The sequence below is a fragment of the Triplophysa dalaica genome, chromosome 9 (assembly GCF_015846415.1).
Source record: "Triplophysa dalaica isolate WHDGS20190420 chromosome 9, ASM1584641v1, whole genome shotgun sequence".
Lineage (NCBI taxonomy): Eukaryota > Metazoa > Chordata > Actinopteri > Cypriniformes > Nemacheilidae > Triplophysa > Triplophysa dalaica.
In genome coordinates, this window is record NC_079550.1 from 16,454,489 (window position 1) to 16,479,400 (window position 24,912).

Genomic DNA, 24,912 nt, shown 5'->3' on the forward strand with positions numbered 1-24,912 from the left:
TGCAGTTTATTATCTCCTGCCATTTCTATCTCAATATAAGGTCACTGCACAGGAGTGGCAGCTGCAATATTATAACACCCTCCACGCCTGTAATTCATCTGAATCTTCAATATGAGACAAGACCGCAAGTTTAATACCTCTCCAATCAAGTAATTTGAACTTTATCTTCACCTCGCCCAGACAAAACCACACGTCTCAGAGATAGCGTGGTCTTCAAAGGAGGACAGGAGCAGTATATCATTAATGTTTCAGCAGCTCTATAGCACCCTAGGAAGGTCCGCTGGCTCATTTCTCAAGGTTTTATCTGAGAATGTCCCCGAGCTGATTTGATGCATCGGCCGGCCACGAGCATACTTCAAAAACAAGAGAGTGTTACCTTGCACCAGACGCTGCCTGGCACAACATGCTGTATTCAATGACTATCTCTGCTCTCATCTGCTGTCTCTGTTACACTTCTCAAGGGGTTGGAGTATGGGGCAGGGGAGACCGGTATTCATCCCCACCTGTTAAACTAAAGTGCCTGGATAGAAATGAGCCACTTACTTTATTGTGGATAGATAGATAAAAACTATACGGTATGTTCGGTATTGTAACTAAACCTATACGGTTTTGTTACAATTCAAATTTTGTTGAGGATCTATTGACAGAAATGTAATATATTATTTCCTGTGTCTTCAGATGTGTATAAAGTGCACATCTGAAGTATATTATTGCACATGACACTTTCAGTTGACTTGTTGTTAATGCAAGGGAAGTTTTCTATAGTAACGAAGCAAAAACATGATGACATTTTCGTCCTGTGTCAGCCACCGTAGTGCTTCGAAAGGAAGTGGGGAGGGGTGGAGTTAGCCATTGGTTGCAATTCGTAGCCTCACCGCTAGATGCCGCAAAATTCTTCGGAGCATTTGCAGTACATTCACAAGACAGACGAAAGTGCCGATCAAAACTAACGGTTCAAAAACATGTATAAAGTGAGCAATGATGTGCATTTTGCCGCCTTCTCCTGCGTCGTTGTTAAAAGCGACAAAGTAAACACCTGCAGGCTTGAGGACGAAAAAATATATAATATTGGCCGGGGGGAGAAATTAAACTAGTTTTTGGACGAGTTAATCGAACTAAATGTGAAACCAACCTTTGATGCACACAGTCTTACTGAAAGGTAATTTTGATTAATATAAGATTAGTCAATTACTACTGACTTAAAGCAGATTACCGCTGCATAAAAGGAGTCAAAGTTGTAGCAGCTGATGAGGTAACCATAGACTGTGTTGGAGTGATCTTGTTACACACCGTGTTACCAATACAAGTAGACCCGGTTCTTTGTTTCTGACAACATAAAGGCATATGGGATAATCCAGGTGAGGAGGGTCAGATAGGAATAAAACACTCAAGGTCACATAAAAACATTACTTTAAATAGAATCAAAAATGCTTGCTATAAAAAAAGAGCAAGCGTGAATAACACAAGGCAAAGAAAAAAACACAATGAATAAGTGTGTGGAACATAAACCATGAGAAAAAAAACACAACAGGACAAGACTTTTGTGAAACCGCATTGGGGATTTCCTGATATAAACCAACACTTGTGCGCTGCAAGGTCTACGCTCCATCGCATCTAATGGGCCTCGTGGTAATGCGTTAAGTTTCCATCCACAGAAGTGAAGTGCAAATGCGCCTCAAATAGCCTTTGATGAGCACTCGCTCTGTCGAGCAAAGACACGCATTTCCCAGAAACCAAAACTGTGACGGTAAGGAGCCTTGTGTTTTCCCCTGATCTCTTCTCTCGATAAGGATACTAGACGGCAATTGATTATCTGGAAAGGCATCAACAAGGAAATTTTGCAATGTAGGATTGCCACTGCTTTTCTAAAGAAGCTGAGTTTGTGTCAACAACGGGTTATGAGCAGTGTGGCCATAAATCACAGATCCACAGCTTATTTAATGATCTTGTAATTAGAAATAGGCGACAAAGCAAGAAGAGGAAATTGGGTTACAGAAAAAAAAAATTGCGAGCAACCGTCCATGTTTCAAATTAGTTAAGCAGGCTGCAGGAGTCATAAAGATAAAAACCCACCAGAGTTTGAGATGCATGCATAGGTTGTCGCGTTAAACATATCTGCAGTGGCCATTTTCCGTCAGGTCTTCAGATGGGGAAGACCCTTCTAACGTAACCTCACTGTTGGAGCCAGGGACAGCACCAAATACCCAGCAGCACAAACGCGTCACTGTCGCTAAACTGTGTTATCGCAGGTCAAATATTTAAAGATTTCTAACCGCCATATTACTCAAGTCCTGAGAAATGATCAGACAAAAATAAGTTAGTCTAGTGACCTTCTCACCAGACTGAAGGTTCTCAGAGTACAGAAGAACAGATACATTTCACAGAAATGTGCAACATGGGCGTAAATGTGAACTTGAATGCATGTCATCAAAAGCACGGCATGATGATTGGTGAGGCATCTATGGTCTGTCAGGCACTGCGTTTTTGATGCATTTTTGTCAGACCAGCTACACCTGTTTACAGGTGTTTCTAAAATACAGTTTTCTCACGAATACATTTTTTTGTACCTACACATTTAACTCCAGACACAGAATGTATGTGGTTAGATCTGTAGAAATCCTGTAAAGGACATTAAGTGCTGGGTGGCATATAACTGAAGAGTTTAAAGTGACAGTTCTCCCAAAAAAATAAATGATGTCGTATACGTACACTCTTGTCATTTCAAACAAGAATGTTGGTAACTGAACAATGACGGCCGGTACCCATTCACTTCTATTGCATAGACACAGAACCAACGGATACCACTGTTGTTTGGTTACCGACATTCTTCAAAATATCTTCTTTTGAGTTCTGCAGATATAAAGAACAAGGTGAGGGAGTAAACGATGACAGAATTTTCATTTTAGGGTGAACAATCCCCTTAAGTTTATGCTTTGTAGAAAATGATCTCAAACAGTGGGCAATACTGCAGCACTCCAAAATTACACGCTCACTTTTTAAAATCCCCATTAAATCACAATTTTGGCTGTTAGGATGAATATTTTATGCTCAAGATTGAATATCTATAAACTAGAATGTCATATTATAGTGTAAAACGTCCCAGGATGTTTTTCAGGATGTGTTTCTGTTCAGTTTCAGGGTAAAGTGTTCAAATAAATTGATTTGCAAATACAGCGTGACCAAAATTAAATAATTGGCAATGAAAGTCCAATAGGAGTGCAGACACCAACTAGCTACCACCTATCAGTCTTGACATCTTAACAAGAACTGCGTCCAGACAGAAACAGAACACTCTCTAGTAACGTGCGGTTGTAGGACATCTGCTATTGGCCAGGTCTGCATCTGTTCCCCTGTCTAGATCAAACAAGAATTGAAGTATCTTCTTTGTTCCACCAGCGAGACAGATAAAGGAGATGTCATAATGCAAACCGCCTGTCTTCTCAAATATCCACAAACACACGCGGTCTACACACTTTATCCAGAGCGCCTGATGTAACTCTACCCCGAAGCGGCCCGCCGCTTGCAAGCTTATTGTTGAAGCCAGGAGAGGCTAAAACGCATTGCCTGGACTTTCCACCACCTTTGTTCTTCGAGCCTTTATTGGATGTCCTCCGTCCGTACAAAATGCTTAGCGGAGTTCAGCAGAACAGGATTGTATTACACGGGTTCAGATTCACTTTCTCAATCTGTCCCCCAATCTAGCTCACCAATCACAAGTTGTCCGATCATTTTTTTTTTACAAGACATCTCCCATGCGTATGTGAATGGCTAAGTATAGCACCAGTCACAATAGTGCATCACCGTTACGCCTCAATCTTTCCAAAAGGCCGGGGAAGACGAGCCCCTAACCAAAAATTCTCAGCTGCCCACCACAATCACTCAATGTCTCCATAGGAGCAGGAGACAGACAGCTTTCCACAGGAATTCAATTAGATTTATTGACAGGGATCGAAAACGCTGGACTTCAGAATCATCTCTCTATGCTTTGTCTTGAGATCTCCGAAAATAAAGATTACAGAGGATAACAAAGCGTGACCAGAGACAGCAAATGAGAAATTTGCATTAGCCTGTCAATGGTTACATTAGTGTGTAAATGGTGTTATGATTATCACAACAACACTACCCAACCCGTGGAAGGCCACGGATGAACGCTGAGGTTCACTGTGTTATGTTAGAGGTCCAGAATGGGAGTGGGAAGGGAATTCTGCACCACAGTCAGGATGAGCCGGTTCCCAGTCTCCACCCTGCTGACAAGAGTCAAGACCATTCCGAAAGGCATAAAAGCGATTACATAACTACACGATGACATCACAGCTGAGGCACTCCTCAAAAATAAAAGGACAGTGTATGGGGACACGGTGAGGAAACGCAAAGCAACAATTGTTAACTGTCAAGCTGTGAAGGTTGAGCAAAACATGAGTCTCCTTTTGTCATGGACCTCAACCACCTCCTCCTTTGAGGACTTAAGCCGTCCATTGGAAACACAAATCGACTTTGGCTTCTGCAGGAGTGTCATGAGGAAATAACCTCACCTGATAGACCACTGTGAACATTTTGTTCAATTCTGTGAACTACTAACATTATTCATTCAACAATATGTTGTTTTTATTTGCAGTGATTTGCAGATAATTATAACTGAATAAACAGGTCAAAATAACAGAAAAGATGCTCTGTATTTTTTCAGACCTCCAATACTGCAAAAAAAAAGTTCATATTCACTTTTATAGAATACGACAGTAACATTTGTACATTGTGCATTTAGGAAAACTTCGAGATTATTCTTTTATGTGACGTATTCATGTGTCTTGTCATGCCGTCAGTCTTTCACATTGCTGTTGGATGACTTTGTTTTACTCCTGAGGTTTGATTTGTTGAAATTCAACAGAAACTGACAGGACTGCAATGACGACAATACAAAATCTAAAAATACTTATGATATACACAATGACCTGCCCATTTATTTACAGAAAATAACAGAGGATTATCTTTTATACATATTCATTTATTTATTTTTACTATTTAGCATTTAACTTCATTGCTTGTAATTGCAGTCCACTGTTTGGCCCGGGGCCACTGCATCTTGTTTCATGGCACATATTTCAGGCTGTGGTTTCAGAGACACTTAGGTTGATAATGAGCGACAACTTGACATGTCCTGACATGAGGGAATGCTATTATTGAACTTCATCGTGAGAAATACACAAAGCCTGTCCTAAAATTCTATTGAGAAAATAGAACAGCATCTCCTCCCACTTCTAAACAAGCAGCAGAGTCATTGCATTGTGGGTACAATTACATGTGTCTGTGGGAACCAGCGTCAAACTGTCTGATGCGAAAAGTTTCATGATTATTTTAAATAAAGCATCTGTAGAATCACGGATTTCTACAGTCAAACAAAACACATTTATTGATTCAAAGAAGCTCGATTAACCTCAACTTCACACAAAACCATGTTTGGTTCATAAATCCTGTAATGAAGGAAATAATGACTCAACCAATTTGAGATTTCACTTCTGTGGGAGGGGTTACCAAGTGTTTCAATACCTGCATCTGGTTTGGTTAAAAATAGCACAAACACTCCTGTGTCATATGTGCCTCTTATTTGCCTGTTTAACATAGGACATATAGCTTCAAAACCACCTATAGGACTTTTACGGGTTTCCTTATCTCCTACTGACTGTTGAACATTGCTCAATACTAAATTATTTACATTTGTCGTATGTTGCAAAATATCAGAAGTTGCCTTTTAGATTATATTACCATATTTTAATGCACACTGTACGACTTGACAAAATAGTCATAGTAACATTAGGAGGAAGGGGTTAGGCAGATGCACCCTAGATAGTCACTTCAAGAACCAGGAAGTAAGAGGGGGTTTCCATGACCCTACTATTTGAAATATACAAGTCAACACGTAAAGAACAGGGCAATGTCAAATTATATATTAAAAAAACAATTCCTATCGTATGCATTACTTGCAAACATATTTCCCACTTATGAAGTTAGCAAAGTTTTCCCCTGACTGTGCGTTACCTCTAAAGCGCGGATCTCGTGTTGGGTCAGGTCGTTGGATGCCGCGCACTTGGTCCGGAGCCCTTTCAGACTGGAGATGGAGATCTCGATCAGGTTCTGGATCAGTTCGCACTGGTGAAGCGCGTCCACACCTGCGTCCAAACGCTCCTCATCACTCGAGACCATGTTTCCATCTTTGCCAGGGACGCTAGTATCCATTACTCGGCATTGGCACGGCTTGAGGGGCATGGACTCTAACCACAACAAACACTAGTCCACAGACATGTTTGCAAGCGCATGTGGACTAAATGGAGGTGGCGCTCCTACTTTACGCAGTTATGCGTTAGTTCAGAAAACACGCACACTCCTTCAACAATATCAACTGGTTTGACAGCCAGAGGGAGCGCGTTGTCAGCTTGTTCCGCCTCAAACGTTGTCTCACCCTCTCCCTGCCCTGTAGAAGAAGCGCAGAGGCTTCAGGCTCCGTCAGCTGTTCGAAGCATCGTTTGACGTGTTGCATTGTGGGAAATTGAGTTCTCCATATGCGCATCGGAGCGTTGGAAGATGTATCGTGGGTTTCGTTGTGTATTTTTCCAGAGGAGAAAAATTGCCCCTCACTTTTGGTGAAGATAGCCCAAAGTTTATGTTAGAAAGTTAGACTAAAGTCACTTCGCCTGGTAACGAAGATAAATGGGCACGCATGTTTACTGATACATCATTTTACAACACTTTTTATTGGAAGTTGTTTAGTTCTTCAAATCTTTTGTTCTACTTTCTCGTGTTTACTCAGAGGTAAAATGTTTCCGTTATGTCATAAATGCAATATGTGGAAGGCTTGGAAAAACATGAGTGAGTGTGTGGGTGCGTGCGTGCAAAGTGCGTATACATTTATATGTTTGAACGTGTGTTGCCTTAAATATTTATGCATATCTGATTTCATTTAGGATATTCAAAAACATTATCTTAACATCCCGGTAACATTTTATATCATTCAGCTTCTCATAGAAAAAAAACGCGTTGTTGCCTGTTCTCTTCCCACTCAGATGAGAGATGAAAAGCTGTAGACTTTCCATTGAGTTATGACATGTTAAGAACCAAATGGTCACTGCGTTGTAACAATTACGTCAACATATATGGTCATACACAAAAACAAGAACTTGGCAGTTCAGAATTGATGGAAGTATTTGTTACATAATAACACATGAGAATGAAATACGAAAGTGTAACATGGAATGTTTTGGTGCAGTAAAGCTGCCTGCTCGCACTTTCCCATGGGAACATTTCCTCTCCTCCAAGTATGCCAAAAGGGCAGCACGAGACATAATCTCCACATGGACAGTAATAAAGACTGAAGCCAAGGAAGAGTCTGTGCATTGTGAAGGGTCTTTAAACAGAGACACAATCGGGACCGCTGTGCACAGCTAATAATGCACGCGTTTATTTTGACAGTACACATGTATGTCGGGGAGAGGACAGGTGCTTGATAGTTCTGCATACCAGCTGAAATGCTTTCTGCCAAGTCAACTAGTTATTCCCAGCCGGTCTCTTCAGAGCAATGACATGGCAGAACAGGTTAGGCTGAATAGAGAGAGAGAGAGAGAGAGAGAGAGAGAGAGAGAGAGAGAGAGACCCTCTGTTAGATATAAGTTTTATCATCAATATTATTGTACCTGTCAATATATTTCCCAAAATCCATTCATTCTAAATTCATTTATATAAAAAATGTGTAAACAAAATTTGTTTATCGCATACACTAGCATATAAATGATAATCTTATACTATGGGCGCATCAATTATAATTTGAGTAGGATCATAGCGCCCCCTACTGGAAGATAAATGAAGGTAACAAACTAACTTACCATTATTTTTCCCAGACGATTGTTTTATATAATGCACGATCGACGTTTAAGATTTTACTTGCTCCAGGCATTTCACATGAATTTACAATATGGACACGTGCTGGTGTGTTATAGTGTTTGATGCCACAGTAGGGAAGGAAGTGATTCATAATTACAAAAGAATTTGGTTGACAGGAAGTTGGGACAATCGAAGGAAGGCTGAAAAGTGCATAATACATTTATCAGCTTGACTCACTAGAAGGATCTTTGAAACTTTAAATATGCTGAGAAAAAGCATTGTGCATATTCACTCTTAAAAAGGGTGCTTCAAAAGGTTCTTCGATGACATAACAAACCTTTTGGTTGCATAAAGAACCTTTAATATCTGAAGGACCTTCCTGTTTCACAAAATATATATTATAAAAAAGTAAGATAGTGGTGGTTCTTTTAAGAACCTTTGACTAAACTGTTCTTTGTTGAATCAAAAAGATTCTTCATATGGCATCACTGTGAAGAACCTTTTAAGCATCTTTATTTTTAAGAGTATAGGAAACCATTTTAGATTCCTTGTTAATAATTTCAAGCAATTTGACCAATTGATTTCACAGCATGTGATTGCAGCACTACATGGGAAAATACATTAAGTATTTCTATTTTCCACATGTATCTTTTAATTTAATTTAATTCTGTAACAAGTATGAATCGTGTTCCTGCAGCTTTTTGTGCAAACACACATACTGATAAAGTAAAATAGCTAAAAGAAAATAGTGTCTGCAATCGGAAAGTGTCTGCTAAATGAAAAATAATCAATAATAATCAAATTAAATATTATAGGCCTACTGGTTTTTCTTTTGTTAAATGGTTACTAAAGTAAAGGAGAAACATTGACATTGAAATCTAGCTGTTCACATTTTCCCGATTGTTTTTGTTTGTTCCTGAATCCTAATATTTGTGTTTTAAATACATGGGGAAATTTCGTTGACTGTGTAAAATGTGCTCCAGAGAGAGAATTTATTTCAAGGCGTGTGTGCACACACAGACAGGAGGCGCTAGAGGGCGCTCTCATATTGTACCGATCAACTCAAAAGGCAGATTCAAATGCTATTGTTTTTCAAGAAAAGTTTCTTTATTTAAATGTCACATTTCATGCTTGTTTAAACACAACTTCATGTCGAATTATTTTGAATTTTTTTATAGTCTTTATTGATCAAGTTGCTTTGGATTAAAGCGTCTGCTGAATGACTAAATGTAAACATATTAGGAAATTTAGTGATGACGTCATCGCCATTACGTCTCTTATATGGGACGTACACAAATAATTTATATGCTGCAATGCAATAATTTAAGCCTCTTTTTGAAGCCATCATAATATCACTGATCATGAGGATAAATAACTTGGCTTTCTGTTAAAAAATACATAAAAGCTTCCAGCCTGATGAAAAAACACTGATAGGCTTTTCCAAGAAAACATTGTAAATTTACTTTTACTGTCGTGAGATCATAGAGAGAGGGGCAGAACCACAGGCTGTCTGAGTGATTTTATGTCTGTTACACAACTTTTCTATTATATAACTGTTTGGAGGAGCTGGTGCGATATCATGAGTCCATGTGCTCACTTTACACTTTAGTAATAGCAATCCAGAGGCACACATATTAGAAGGCAAGGAGATAAAACATTAGTTCAGGTACAAAGTGCATCACTTACAGCGTTTTTTTTAGTGCATTTTGTATTAGAAGTGTTGTAGTTAAAAATCCTGTTAGAGCAGCACATTTTATGATGCTCAACTATTAGGTTTATTCCTAAATTGAAATGGTCCCATAAGCTTGACAATTTAAAATATATATATATATATATATTCAAGAATCAAAGAGATTTATTTGACTGTTTTTGGTCTTTTAGTGAACTGACTTCATAATACAGATTTCATATTTGGTGATATTTTACTTTGTAAGGACACTTCATAACCTATGCTGTGGAAATGACAGGAACATGTCTGACACTCTTGATGTTTTGTACTGATAACAGCTTCGCGTGAAATAGTCACATTTGGTTCAGAACTTGTGTCTCGCATATCTTTCTCAAACAGCTTTTTGTCTTTGTCATTCTTTAAAGTTACTGAATGATTTTCACATGTGAAAGTTGAGTCACTCTGAAGAGGTTGCAAAATATGAAGAAACACAAGGAAAGATCCAGATTGTTCTGCAAATTAAAAGTGGTAAAATTAGGCTAATAACAACATCTATCCTAATGGTATTGTGCATTTTAAGCAACCATTTTATTTAAAACGGCTCTTATTATTTAAACTACGCCTACCATTACCAGTTCTGGTCAATAATAAACCTGATAATGATCACCTCATGTGGCTTTTGGACACAGTCTAAAAACAATCAAGCCGTTCGGTAAATTTCCACACTTTGTCCTCAAGAATTTTCAAAAAACATATCATCAAACATTACTGTAAATATTTAACTCGGTCAACTAAGTGCCTTGGGCTGAAGGCTGGAATGCACTTCACTTAGTTGTTGTGGAAGGCCTGGTAAGCCAAGCACAGCTGTGAAATCTCACAGTGACTGTTTGTACAATCTCGGTCCTCGGTCAATATTTCACAGAACAACAGTGCTACCCGTGCTGTTTTATCTTCATTTTGACAATGGATGCAAGGTTAAAAAAAAATATAACACATCTGTGCACATCAAATGAAAACATTTCAATCACAAAGCACTGCGCGGTTCGACTCAAAAATGATTCAAAATACTTTTATTTTCATAATCAAACAAAAAACAAGAGCAAAAAGAAGCACATTCCTGCTCAACAAATTCACATGCTTCTGCTTAACACAGTTGAGCCATTCTATCTGAACATATTAACTAATGTCCAAGCATTTCCTCTATAATAGACCTTAACGATTGAAGTCGAACTGCAATGCTTACGTTATGGTTTGGAACACTGAAGTGCATCTACGTAGCCTTTCTGCATCTACTTAAGAAAAGGTCTGTGAAGCCAAGCCAACCTGTGTAACATCAGCATTTTTCAAACACCAAAGGAGAATAACAGACATCCATAAGACTTTCAAGTTTCGGCCATAAAAGTAAAAAACAGACCGTTAACATCGATAAGAACCCAAGTGGATCTTTGGGATCAGCTTTTTACACATATTATGGCAGAGTTTGACTGCATGACCAGATGAAAATGCCACATTCTGATTCCCACATCCTTAAATAAAAAACACTTTCAACCTAGTTTTCGCCGTAAGGACACATGCCTAAACAATCAATTAACAGCTATGCTGTCCTGTTCCCATTACTTAAACAGAACATCCAATCATCTCTGGCCCCATTATTACAAGTTGCTTGAAATAAGAGGTAGATACCAGACATTGGCTCATGGTTTAAACTTAGACTGATGTTAGAACGTGTGATTTTTGTAAGGTAGAGAGATATCAGAGGATAATGAGAATGAAGTGATGACCAGGCTTAGCCTATAGCGAATACAGGAAGTGAATGTGGCATAACCTTCAAGTGGGTTAAGACATCTCTTCATCCTTATACCCAAAACTGGCGATCACCCATCTCTCCTGCTTAACCAAACCACAGTTTCAGTGACGTTCAGTACACGTACTATTTACTGATAGATGAAAAACACGGAGGAAAAAAACTGAAGTTACAAACATATTTATACAAATATTTGCCTATATATACATTCAACAAAACATGCCTTTACAAATCTTTTTACAGGTATAAAATATACAATTTACGGAGGAAACAAATCAGCCCATGTGTTGCTATCATTTGAAGGAGTTGTGGAGACGAACAGGTTGTTATTGAGGCAGCATTTGCATCTGTAAGACGTACTTGACGCAACAGAAGTTAAACTTCTTAAGAGGCACGTAAAGGGAAGGCACTGCCTGTGTCCCTGAACTACCAAACTCATCCCTACTGCAGGAACCACACCACAAAATACTCTTATTCGCTTTCACATACGCACACGTACATATTCACATTATTTCATCCTCCCTTCAATCCTTCTAACAGCTGGCATAGAAAATAAAAACACTGGTAATTTTCAGGACCCTATCCCCCATCACATGACACTTCAGCTCAGAGGAGGAGTTTCCTGAACTCTTGAGAAAGCACAATCAATAACAAACTCTAAGTAGCTAATACAAGAGTTGTGCCAGACTTGCAGGAAAAAAGTGAAATCTCACAAAAATCGTATAATAATAATATTAACAAAAATGTGGTCCATTGATATATTAAAGCTGTTTAAAGGCCGCCAACTGATGTGGGACACCATAAATCTTGTCAAAGTAACCCCAACGTTAACAAAACTGGGAGAAGTAAACTTTGAAAATAAATAAACACAAAACACTGCCCACACACTAAATTGAGGTCTGAATAAACGGGTATTTTTAAGGCTTTTTTTAAATGTTTTGTCCTTTTTTTTTCATTTCTATAGAAAACAATATTTTTATTGGTTTCACAGAGGGCCGTGGCGTGCATTTGAAGCTACAGCATCTTGTAAGCAAGGTAGTCCTGCATGGAGAAGGGAATGGGCAGCGTGAACACCTGCTGGGTGGGCATGACTCTTCGCAGGGTCATGCGGCACAGGTGCTGGAGGCTCGCCACGCTACGCGGGCACGCCCAGAAGTGCACACTGCCATCACGAGACCTGTGAGATAATAGATACAAATCAGGTTAAGCAGTTAGTACAACTGTGACACCTCATTTTGTCATGTGGCATAATATCAGTTGTGGAACATCATGTACAAGCGACATTCTCTCAAATCAAGAAACAAAGAAATATTCTCACCCAGCAGCTAAGACACTCCCGTCAGTAGAAAAGGCACAACAGAGGCCATTAGTAAGAGGGGCGACTGCTTGAGGACTCTTCTCGTTTATGCTCCAGAACCGCACCAGCCTGAAGAAAAACACATTTGTGGACTTCAGTAATCACACATCATTTTGATATCTAACAAATGTCATTTTAGTAAACATACAAAGTTCAAGGGTCATATATAAATGTAACTTTTTTTCGGGGCAGTCCGCCATTTTGCAGAGCACAAATGGCTTCATTTTTCAAAAGAGTTTCCACTGAGTCCAGAATCGTCAGGAGGCGTGTCAAAGTAAGCAGAAAATGGGCGCCTCATAGTGATTAATGAATGTCATATGAGAGGCATGTGATCTTTCCCAGAAAGAGGCTCTGTAAAGAATTACATACTCCTAAAAGTCCTATCGCTCTCCACTAGCTCCCTGCAACCCAAACGTTTTCAAAAGCAAGTGAGCAACTGTTAGAACACGATGTTAGGGCAACTGAGCAGGCAGGTTGTTATCTCACCTGTCATCGGTGACGCTGGCAATGTGCCGACCATCGTGACAAAAGGCAACGGAGCGAACCCATCGATCATTTGCTCCACCCGCGAATATGGGAGAGGGGGGAGGGAAGAGATGCCTGTAGGTGGTAAAACAACAGTTTCGAAAAGATCTACTAAGCAAAGAAAGAAAAGAACTAAGGCAAATAAGTGTTTTACCCCAGCTCGAGCAGAACAGTGGCCATGTGAGGGTCCCACACTATGACTCGAGTGTCGTACGACGCTGTGGCCAGCAGAGCCCCGTCGGGAGAGAACTCGCAAGAAACCACATCATTATGATGACCTTCCATCTTACGGATCAGCGTATACTTATCCATGTTCCACAGGAACACCTGTAATGCAAGAAACACCTGTTATAACCTAGTGCACCATTACAGAAATAAAATAAAAATTTCAAATACATCATCTTTAACAAGTCAGACAGAGAATTTAGCTCAAATAAAGAAGCAAGATCACTATGTGCTCAGTGTCATTCCTAGAACAATCTTTAAAGCGCTACAACCAAACCCAGAATAAATGCAAGTAGCGCATGCCATTAAAACAGCAAGGCTTGGTTCAAAATGCCAAATCAATGCATGAATCTCTACAAAGCAGCTTGATTGTAAATACTACAGTGTACATAAATTACATTAACAGTACATCAGTATACATTTCCATAAACTACTACAAAATGTGGTAAAAATAAATACAAACAAGTAGTAACTTAAGGTAACATAATGTTAATCCACTGGTATCCCCTTTCAGTTTTAGTTCACTTGAGTTTACAATAGGCGTGCACCGCGTCGGTGGAGGCCTACGAAGAGACACAGATGCTGCAAGAGAAGAGAACATTTGATGGCCAAAAGGTTGACGCCTTCGGCATACAGAATACAGAATACAGAAACATGTGACAACTGCAAACTCAAATGAAAATCAGCATTGAGATTTCCTATGGCTCATTTTGCTCCAGCACAATGCTTCACACATTTTAGAAAGTTTGAGAAATTCAATGGACGATCTTAAGTGAATGTTTATATTTAGCAAACATCCTGGTCGGTTTTAGTTATAGACATTGCACTTGAGCAAAAGTACATTTCAATCACTGTTTGCTGATTAAACATTCTGCTGTTGGGAGAGTAACTACTGTGCTAAATCTACAAAGATTATCTTCCTGCTTTTTTTCTTACTTGGCAAAGTGGGACGAAAGGGCTGCAGTGTATAAGAGAACTGCCAGCAAACATAGCTAAGCAAAGGCAGATATTTTGCATGAAAAAAGTTATTCCTATTTTAGCCATGGTGTTGTTTGTGCAATGACTAAACATCATTGACAGTTCGCTAAAGCTCTCAGGCATATGCCGAGGCAAAGAAACAGGCTCACATATGAGTCATTCGAAACATAGAATAAAAGACTTTCAACGGTTAAATGTAATTTGCATTGGAATGATTACTTTTGGTGCCTCTGTGGCTGTGCTAATGACGCAACAAGGAACCATCAAATTACAAGACTGACACAAATTTCACATTGGCTGCAGAGTAAAATCATCGTACTGTAGGCAGTCTACAGAGACACAACGAGCCCTTTCATTGCTCACACATCCCGACAATGCTCCTAATCCAACCCCCCCCTAACTACTAACCCAATTGCAAAAGATTTTGAGCAGAGCTTTTGTGCAAGTCGAACTGAACAGCGTTCGAGCGCTGCAGCTCAAAAACACATGGGTGCAGTGAGTTCGGCTAACTAAGGCGCTAAATGAGGGGGGGACTCTGTTACTACTGAATGGCTCGTGTAAACATACAGCAGACACAATGCCTAGAGCCTTTATAAACTGGACAGCGTTAGAGGGAAGAGAGGATAAATGTGATGGGAATTCTACTGAACATAAAGATGGATAAGAGAAGGAAGTGGGGAGGGGATCTCACTCCCAAATAAGTCAACTCTTTAGAAACAGGAAGTAAGGACTGCGACAGCAGAGGTAGACAGACATGGAGCAGAACCTACGTACAGGAAGCCCGTTCGAGCAGGAGGCATGGAAGCCCCTGGGACGTAGGCACATGAGCGTCCAACGGGGGCTGCGATGGCAGCCGCGGCCCGCACCGGCTGCTCTATATGTCAGCGCGGCGCTTCCCTCAAAATCACTCAAACACAGAGCTTGCCACCACCTGGGACAAGGAAAGCAAGACACTTATGGACACAAACAACCGTACACTTTAACCACTGCAGCCTGCTCATGGGACAAGAGTTAACTAGGAGCTGGAAGCACTCGGGAGGTGGTTTTTGGAACTTTGGTACTTCTGGAATGCTTATCTTGGTGTGATGCCATAAGGGCTTATGCATGTAGATAACCACATAATCAACCAGCATGAGAAGTAAATGTTGACAAATGTTTGTAAAAACAGAACATTATTACTGTTTAGAAGAAACCTATTAAAACACTTCAAGAGTTTGGTTCCAATATGATATAACTGTCCAAAATCGTTAGTTGGCTCTTTTTTGTTGTTATTATTGCTAAATCAAAACAAACCAACTGCAGTTTGATTGATATGAATTGAACTGGACAATAGAAAAACATGATTTTAAAAACGGGTTCTCAGTTTTGAACCAAACTCTACACTTGGTAATATGTGTTATACTGACTAGAAGCTGGTGTTAGTAGCTTCATAGCTTTGCAAAGTCACAAGACGTTTGCGTTTTTATAATGCACATTTGCATATTCACACATATTTAAATAACAAAAAAAACTAAAGCTACAGGCAGAGTTTGTACAAGTAGATTATGACACCGAGCATTATGATGATATATAGATTTATTACTCTTGGATTGGTCCTTAAAAAAACAGAGCAAAGGTAACAAACAGGAACAGTAATAAACGAGAACTGAAAACGTACCGATTTCCCTGCGCCCACTGAACAAAGGACAGACGAATCAGGCGAAAACGCACTGCAGTAGACCCAGTTTTGATGTCCTCGTAGTACTTTCACCATGTTACCTATTAAGAGCACAAAAATAGATCATAAGCCTCAGTGAAACCTTTACATAATTTGTTTATGTACTGTTCTTGTGTGTCTACAATGAGAACAATAACATATACTTAAGCTAATAGCTAAAATCCTTTGAATCATGGATTAAAAGACCAAATGTTTCCCATTCTGAAAGTGGATTCGGGCCAACATTCCTCGTCGCTTTGATAAAACTAGCAAATAAAAAAAAAAGATTGCAAATACATGGAGTTCAAAATGGCTCGAATAAAATGAGCTTTGATGGGTTTGTAGTAGCAAGCTTGTGCTAGAATTTTGCAAGAGGAGGAATTTCAGCAAACATTCTACTAGACTTGGCATCAAACTGTTTTTCAACCCCTTTCCTGAGTACTGGAATGCTGGAGTGGGCGTGCACATGCTCGACTTTGTGTGTCGGAGAGAAAGAAAACTGAAGTTGCAGGAAACTATAGACTTTCAGCTGTAATTAGATACTTTGCCTTAATGTGTTGATATACTTATTTTAATATAAAATGCAAAAGCTCAATTTTGTACTCACCGTCATCTTTAAGGTCCCAAACACGTAGAGTCTTGTCTCTTGAAGCAGAAACCAGCACTAAACTCCCATCTGGGGCGAACGTCAAGTCCCGCACAATGTCTGTGTGGTCCATGAGGTTCAACAGAAGCTTTCCTGTTTATGAGAAACAACAAGATCACTCACTGTTTATGGTACAAAGTACATGTTAATTGATTCAAACTGCGTCAAACTTGCATCTAGATCAACGTCCCACCATTGCATCTTGGGACTACATTAAGACCTAGCGTAACAATTGTACCATTTCATTTTTAAAATCTTTTTTGTTTTCTTGTATAAACAACATTTGTAGCTTCTTCAGGAAAGCTTAGGTACACATCAAAAGGAAGCATTGCATTAAAATGAAAGGGGTGCGAGATGCCTGCAGACACACATGCAATCCTTTCTTCATGACTGAAACAGAATAGCTTCGAGGTATCCAGAAATACAATGACTACCTCCTGCTAAATTAATCCACTTTAAATCCCCATAATTTGTAGTTCTATTCACATTCTTGGCACCCATTTATAGAAATGTAATAGAGGGTTTAGTTGCATATCATTTACACCGACTTGGCGAACACTTGAAAAAGCCAAGTCCTGTCAAGATACTGCACATTACCCTGCAAACAGATTTCTCAAATGACTTCTAAAAGAACTGGAGGAGGAGTCTCACACCCCAAAATGAGTCAGTCGAGTAAATTTATGGCACTGCGGTTCAGCTAGAAAGGAGGTGGAGTTATACATCGAGCAAAACATCTCTTGCCCCTCAAAGCAACCAATGACCGTGGCTGTACAGGACCTTCCCACCTATTAATACATTCGCCAGCTGGCAAACAAATAAATACATAACGAAGAGGAGCTGCCTGCTTTCCTCTACAGTCAACTACTACCGCTTTGTTTTAAACAAAGAACAATATAGATAAATGAAGGGCGTTGAGCGGTTGTGATCAATAAAATACAGTGAAAGCATACTGGAGACACACCCACAGTAGAGACTCAAGAAATCAATGAAAAAATATCAACATTGTTCGTCACTGATCACTGTTAGTAGTGCTGTAGTACTCCGGATTTAAGATGTTTTTTTTATGGTCTCTGACTTGTCTTGGACTCGTTAGTATTTGTACTCTGACTTGTCTTGTACTTGGTCATTGGTCTCATCAAATGTTCTAGTCGGTCTCGTCCGAGTCCAGTGATATACGTTTAATTTTCTCCTTCAAAACAATACATTGATAGAGCAATATTCGTGTGATCCAAAAACAAATGATCCGAAAACTGTTGCCGACTCCCAACTCAAGCCTTGTGTGCTCATAAGTTCTGTCTTCACACAGCAGTTCAACTCAATGTGTGCTGTTGGTTTAACTGAATAACTCCGGCATATTGGTTCAAGTCAACGGGACTGTCATGCACGCATGAAAGTGAATAATTGAATTAATTTGTGGATAATATTAAGTGTTAACAGGAGATTCAGCTGAACTGGCAGGTTCGACCGGTTCACTGGCCATGGCGCGTCCATGGCGCGAACCGAGAAGAGCATCAATCATTCATTAGGTACGATGTCAACGAGCAGCAGAATAATACAAATTGGTTTTACAAACCATAAAGAATTTATCGTCAGTGCACTTAAAAGGAAACTTTTTGCAACAAAAGTTTCTCCGAAACCTGTGGGACAACATCCAATTTCGTTAGACACCTGCAAAGGCATCACAAAGAGAGGTAAGTTAATGCCATGTTTCAGAGTACGCATTGCATTTGAGTATTTTTATAAGTTTAGAAAGTAGGGCTTAAAGTTAAGATTGATCGTATTTTTATTGTCATTGCGATATGAACATGTTATATAAGGATGGGCACCGAAACATGTTTATAAACACGTTTCGGTGCCCATCCATAAACAACGAGCTGTGGGGCCTCTGCTCTGTCTGGCGCCGACTCTATCGTACACGCACGAGCACGGGGAAGCGCACACGCACGCACGCACGTTAGACATTGTTAGACTTTAATAAAAACAATGTGAAGTTACACTACAGCTTTGTGACTTTAGTGCTATACCTTAAGTAAATAAAATGACCTTATTTATCTGCTTTTTGATCATTACAAAGGATTATGAAAATGATTATCTTAGAATAGAAGATATGCTGACTCTCTTGCATCACATAAATTATCAATAGTTAAGTATGTGGTCTTGAGTCATGATATTTTTCTATCTCTGTCTTGACTGTCTCAATTGGACTTGGTTTTGACTTGGACTCAAACCTCTTTTGACTCCGTCTTGACTAGTCCTGGTCTTGGACTTGACAACGGTGGACTTGACTACAGCCCTAACTGCAAGTAATGTAAACAAAATCTTTCCATGGGCAAAAACAAAGGGGCATTGCTATGAAAAGTAGGGCTAAAAATATCAGTTTCAACACCTTATATAACCACCTGTCTCCCTCACACATACACGCATACAAACTGACAACGTGAACCAGGCAGGCGTACTGAGGGAAGGGTGTGAGCGAATGGCTGCAACTTTTATTGCACATTTACTCAATAGCACAGTTCTGGAAAGAAACAGGCGGTGTCTATTTTATGCATACAATACTTGAATTATGTGGCATTAAAACAACAAAAAAATGACTGCCTGTTTTATAAATGGTATAAACTCTTAAGATTATGTAAATGCTGTTAAAAATGTAACGCTCCAGAATGTGCATCCTCTGTAACATTCAATCTAAAATCCTTGAAGACTATTACATGGCTATTAATAAACTTTTAGTTGCAAAACACTTTAAGATGCTATATCTCTTAAGATTAAGATAACCAACCAAATCAAATTAGTCCCTGACGTTTCCCTAAGTGTGAACAAACCCACTCACCGGTATAGACGTCCCAGATTTTGATGCGCCCATTGTTGAGCCCAGTGGCAAGAAGCAGCTGGTCCTGGCCAAATTTGAAGCGATGCCATTCGATGTTCACGCATCGGCTTTGTTTCTCAGGAACAGACGAACCGAAGGCCAGACCCCACACGATGTCACCGCAATCGATGGTGTGTTCTCTGGGCTCGCCTGGGAGCAGACTGCCCTCGCTGTTTTGTCGGGAGAACCGGCGAGGACCCGTGCTGCTTGGCTGATCTTCCTTGGTTACAGAACTGAGGGAAGAAGAATTGTGCTGTGTTGGTATTACACTCTTTAACGTTAATCAAGATAATACTTTACCTTTTAAAAAGGTTATCAACAAGTCGGTTTAGACAAGCTGAACACTATAACCCCTTAAAGGGATACATTTCCCCAAAATGAAAATTCTGTCATCATTTACTCGTGAAAAATGATGAGAAAGAAAATTTGATAAAGATATTCGGAATCATGTTTTTAACCAAAGAGATTTCAACACCCATTGACTACCATAGCAGAAAAAACAATGGTAGTCAAAAGTGCCCCAGAACGTTTTGCTGTCCTACTTTCTTCAAAATGTGTAAAAATGATTAATTAATTTAGTCAATGGGTGCTAAGATCTATTTTGTTATAAGCATTTTTCCACATATCTTTCTCTGTGTTCATCAGAACAAAGAAATGTATGTAAAGAAAAGTAAATTACAGAATTTTCATTTTTGGGGGCAAGTATCACTTTAAGTATATCTGAAAATGCTGTGAAGATTATCAAAGTGTTGCATCAACTTTGACCCTTAAAACATCACTTGGCCAATTCTACTGTATGTGTTAAAACCCAGCCTCAGTGTTGTCCGCGACAAGGTCTTTATAAAAAATATCAAGCCTGACGGTCTACAACCTTCAAGACATTACTGTGTTGGAAAAATAAGAGGAACTGAAACACAACAATGCCTGCCACGTCTCCACTACTGCTTTTAATGGCACGGCAGCTGCTGTTTGGTTTTAGCATTACAGCAAGTTCCAGAAAATTTAAAAGAATCTTTAAAAGTAACAGATTGTCTTACTAAAATATTTTTAATGTTAGAATACATGTCGTCTTGTAAATAAAAGTCGGAATTGTATATTGTTAAAGTGATAGTTCACCCAAAAATAAACATTCTGTCATCATCTATCAATCTCTTGTCATTTCAAACCTGTATGGCTGTCTTTCTTTTGCAGAACACAAAAGAAGATATTTTGAATGAAGTCGGTAACCGAACAGCACTGGCCCCATTTCACTTCTATTATATAGACCAGGGTTCCTCAAATCTTACCCTGGAGGGCCGGAGCACTGCAGAGTTTAGCTCCAACCCTGGTCAAACACACCTGAGCAAGCTGATCAAGTTGTTCAGTATAACTAGAAAACCGCAGGTTTGCAAGTTTGATCAGGGTTGGAGCTAAACTCTGCAGTGCTCCGGCCCTCCAGGGTAAGATTTGAGTAACCCTGATATAGACCAATAATAACCAATGAAAGTGAATGGGGGCCAGTTAACAACACTCTTCAAAGTATATTATTTTGTGTTCTGCAGACAAAAGAAAGTCAAACGAGATGGCAGAATCTTATCACTTTTAACCTCCTTATTTTAGTTCAATATCATCATAAAAGTATAAGAATTGCACTATTCCAAACAATACTATTCATTTGTACAAATGTTGTGTAAGATAAACACATGGTGCTCGATGTGCGAATTTACTTAACTAAACTTACTACACTTTAAATTCTTAAACTGAACGGTTTTATAATGCCATAATTATCTTTTATGGACATCCAGCTCTTAAATAACTACCTTGTTAAAGTTTAATTGTTCACCACTTTATGTTGCACCTATTTTCTGACATTTTTATGACTGCTACTAGCGTGTATATATAAATGGGAAAAAAAACAAAGAATCACAGCCAATATCATTGAAGCAGATGGATGACTCATTTGTGACCCTGGACAACAGAACCAGTCTTTTGGGTCAATATTTCCAAATTGAGATTTTTACACATAATATGAAAGCTGAATAAATAGGCTTTCTATTGATGTATGAGTTGTTTGAATAGGACAGTATCTGGCTGACTTAAAATTCTGGATTCTGAGAGAGCAAATAAAAAACAAAATATTGAGAGAATTGCCTTTGAAGTTGTTAATCGGGGACACTGTGGCAGGCAATCCATTTACAAAAATAAAGTTTTTATATATTTAAGGTAGGAAATTTAAAAATATCTTCATGGAACATGGTCTTTACTTAATATCCTAATGATTTTTGACAATGCATACAATGTATTTTTTCTTTTACTAAAAATGTTACCGTGCTCTATAAGACTTTTGTGCTCTAGCATCACATTTTATTTCTAACCCAAGCCCAAAACTGAGACCTTAACTGGCATCAAGCAAAAATCGCACGAAAAAAGGCTTTTCTAGTTGAGGCAAGCAGCCAATAGCCACGATGTGCTCTTCATTATGAGGACACCACATTAACAGTGAGACAATGGCTGTTTTGGCAGGCATGTGCACTCGACGGCTGCCTCTCTGTCCACAGTGTGTGGTCACTAAGGTGAGACGATGACTGCCGACCTATGCAAGGCAACCGACACAGCAAACACTGGGCACTACTGTGGAGCAGCCATCAAACTAATGCCCAATGGACCAGTCCAGACAACCAGAACACATAAAGGGTTCCTTTTGTAAGGCCTTAAAAGGCACAATGCAACAATTCATGAAGAAAACCGATGAAACACTTACAAGCTGGTTAAGCATTTCTTCCATGGGACAAGCCTGACAATTCGATGCCCCTGAGACCAAGCAAAGTAGGAACCATCAGGTGCAAAAGCTACAGTCCAAGTCTCCCGTCCGGACTTCTGGTCGAAGGGAGCAACAGGAGGTAGGAGTTCCCCGATGAACTTTGCTTTACCTGTTGTGACAGAAAACATGCCAGATATCAGTTTATTTTGCAGCGCCCCAACTAGTCTACTTATATTATGCACTAAAGTACTGTTTTTGTTACGGAAAAAGTATATACATTTTCGTGTGTAGCAAAACAATTGGCACTGGGACATACTAATAGGAAACAAAAGTTTTGTGACCATTAAATATCACACACATCAATATCCAGCGTTTATTCATTCATTATGTCATGTTAACTATATTTACATTTATGAATTTAGTGACGTTTCAGATAGATTTCAGATATAATTATCCTAGTTTGTGCACATGTTATGCATGGAAAGAGTGAGATGAGCAGGTGTCGTTTAACGTGTGACGTAACAAGAAAGTTTAACTCCTGATTCTATTAAGATATTTAATTGAGTTTTAGCCTTTTTAATTGTATTAAGATAATAAAGATTGACTATATAAAACAAGGTTTACATTGTGAATAATTGACCAGAGAAACACCGCTGTGGTGACTCATTCATTGGGGTCTGGAGAAACAGGCTGACTGTGGGGGAGGGTGCGGACGAGCGCGAGACGCCTATAAACAATAATCCAAAAATGTGTCGTATGTTAAACATACGGTAAAAATATTATCCTTATAGTATCTAACAATATAAAATCACAGACGATAATAAAAATATGGGGTCACGTAACGTTGTTGAATCTAATGTGAACGTACGTCTATAGTTGCTCAAATGTAAACAATTACTATAAAAAAAGACCTGACGTGATCAACCGAACACATATAGAAAGCCAGTAACCCAAACGATAAAATACAACTCACCTATTTCATTTTCGTTGACAAAATCTGGGAAGCTTGCCATCTAAATCGAAGCGTGTATGTTAAACCGACGTCTCTTTGGTTAAAGTATAAAAAAAGGTCCGTTGAGAAATCCGACCGCCTCGCGCCGACGCAAAATATTTAAATATGTGCCAATTGAACACGCCTGTTAAATATCCACAAGAAGTTATTACGTAAGGTAGAAATGCGTTAAATAAAATTGGTTTAAATGAACAAACAGCGAAAATGATGTAGCTCGTCGAAACACGTTGATCTACGCTTGAATACAGCGTAATGTAATGGCCGCTAGCGTCCTAACGATTGGAACACACGCCGATGGGCGGGGTACTGGAACAACGTCACGACGGTTGCCACAGCGACGGAAGAGCACGCCTCTATATTCGATATTCGAGAAATGAATGGAAATAAATCTTGGAGCACGTGCTGGTAAGGAGAGGGATGATGGGGGTGTAAAGACAATGATGGGGGAAGATGTTATGTGGGAGAGAATAAAAAGCCAATGCATACTTTCAAAGGAACCTGTTTATGATTTAAAATATTACCTGAAATATTTAAAGTGAAAATAGCGTAAATAGATTTTGCTTAACGTACGTGTTTCAAATTATATTGTTAAGAACAAATAAATTGTTACAAGGCTTGTCAGATGTAACGAGAAAATATAACTGTAAACGAAAATCTATTGTTATTATATTTTCCTATCAAAGACAAATATTGAAACAATGTAATTTGTAGGATAATTAAAAAGAAATTAAAAAAAGAAAAGAAAAGAAAGAAAATCAGTCTTAACATGCATGCAGTCATGACAAGCACCTTTAGAAAACATTAAACACTTTACTTATTTCACCTAGTTGCAGTTAAATAATAAAAAATAAAATCATTCCCACACTCATGTAAAAGTATTTTCATTATAATCTGTATTATTAAGAGTCTAGACAAATGATTAAACAAACATTCCAGAACTACTTATTATTAATTTGTTATATTCTGTATTATTAAGAGACTAGACAAATGATAAAACAAACTTTCCAGAACTACTTATTATTCATTTGTGTATTTTCTTATTCTTACAATCAAAGAAACACTTAATTCCTGCTGTCATGAAGATGAGCATTGAAAAAGTTTAACTTTGGGTTTTGCAGACTGCTTTGAATGGGATTCAAATGCCACTTTTCAACATTTCAGCTGTGATCTCTTTAAACAACAACACTTGAAGTCATGATCCAGCCCAGTGCTGGAGTTTCAAAAGTCACTTGACAGCTTTAAACCTTTTGAAAGAAAATTGTAGTTTGACGAGTTTCAAAGCAATTTGTTCTGGGGGCATGACAACATTTGTAAAATTTAATGAAATCTGTTTTAACCAACCAAAGATTTAAAGAATCTTAAACTGCAAAAAAATCTTAAAAATCCTGATGATCTATGACATACAGTCACATCAATCTTTGCACAGTATAATTATCATAACTTTTTTATATATAGCCCCTTTAAAGTAGCTTCTCAAGGCACTTTGCATTTTTTATATAAAACAAGAAAATGATAATAC

The 24,912-nt window shown here is 38.8% G+C and overlaps 2 protein-coding genes across 2 annotated transcripts in view; both read right to left on the minus strand.

Annotated features, from left to right (window-relative positions):
• The window catches only part of ksr1b (kinase suppressor of ras 1b), a 28,090-nt gene extending 21,622 nt beyond the window's left edge, over positions 1-6,468 (minus strand). The window contains exon 1 of the mRNA XM_056756348.1: positions 6,034-6,468. Within this exon, the coding sequence (XP_056612326.1) occupies positions 6,034-6,261 (228 nt within the window). The 5' untranslated portion in view covers positions 6,262-6,468. The remainder of the gene's footprint in view (positions 1-6,033) is intronic.
• Positions 6,469-10,593: 4,125 nt separating this feature from the next.
• Positions 10,594-23,741, minus strand: wsb1 (WD repeat and SOCS box containing 1). The gene is made up of 9 exons (XM_056756261.1): positions 23,355-23,741; positions 22,382-22,550; positions 19,603-19,874; positions 16,731-16,862; positions 16,085-16,185; positions 13,379-13,551; positions 13,186-13,299; positions 12,661-12,768; positions 10,594-12,519 (listed from the first exon to the last, which is right to left on the minus strand). Exons 1-9 carry the CDS (start codon positions 23,392-23,394, stop codon positions 12,357-12,359), a joined length of 1,272 nt encoding a protein of 423 aa, XP_056612239.1. The 5' UTR covers positions 23,395-23,741; the 3' UTR covers positions 10,594-12,356.
• Positions 23,742-24,912: the final 1,171 nt, after the last annotated feature.

Bases quoted from the DNA above. Each gene is read 5' to 3' on its own strand.
- wsb1 (XM_056756261.1), bottom strand. From the start codon at position 23,394: ATGGCAAGCTTCCCAGATTTTGTCAACGAAAATGAAATAG. The intron at 22,551-23,354 runs GTGAGTTGTATT...CTGTCACAACAG, and splicing joins TGTCAACGAAAATGAAATAG to GTAAAGCAAAGTTCATCGGG. The intron at 19,875-22,381 runs GTAAGTGTTTCA...TTCTTCCCTCAG, and splicing joins AAGAAATGCTTAACCAGCTT to TTCTGTAACCAAGGAAGATC.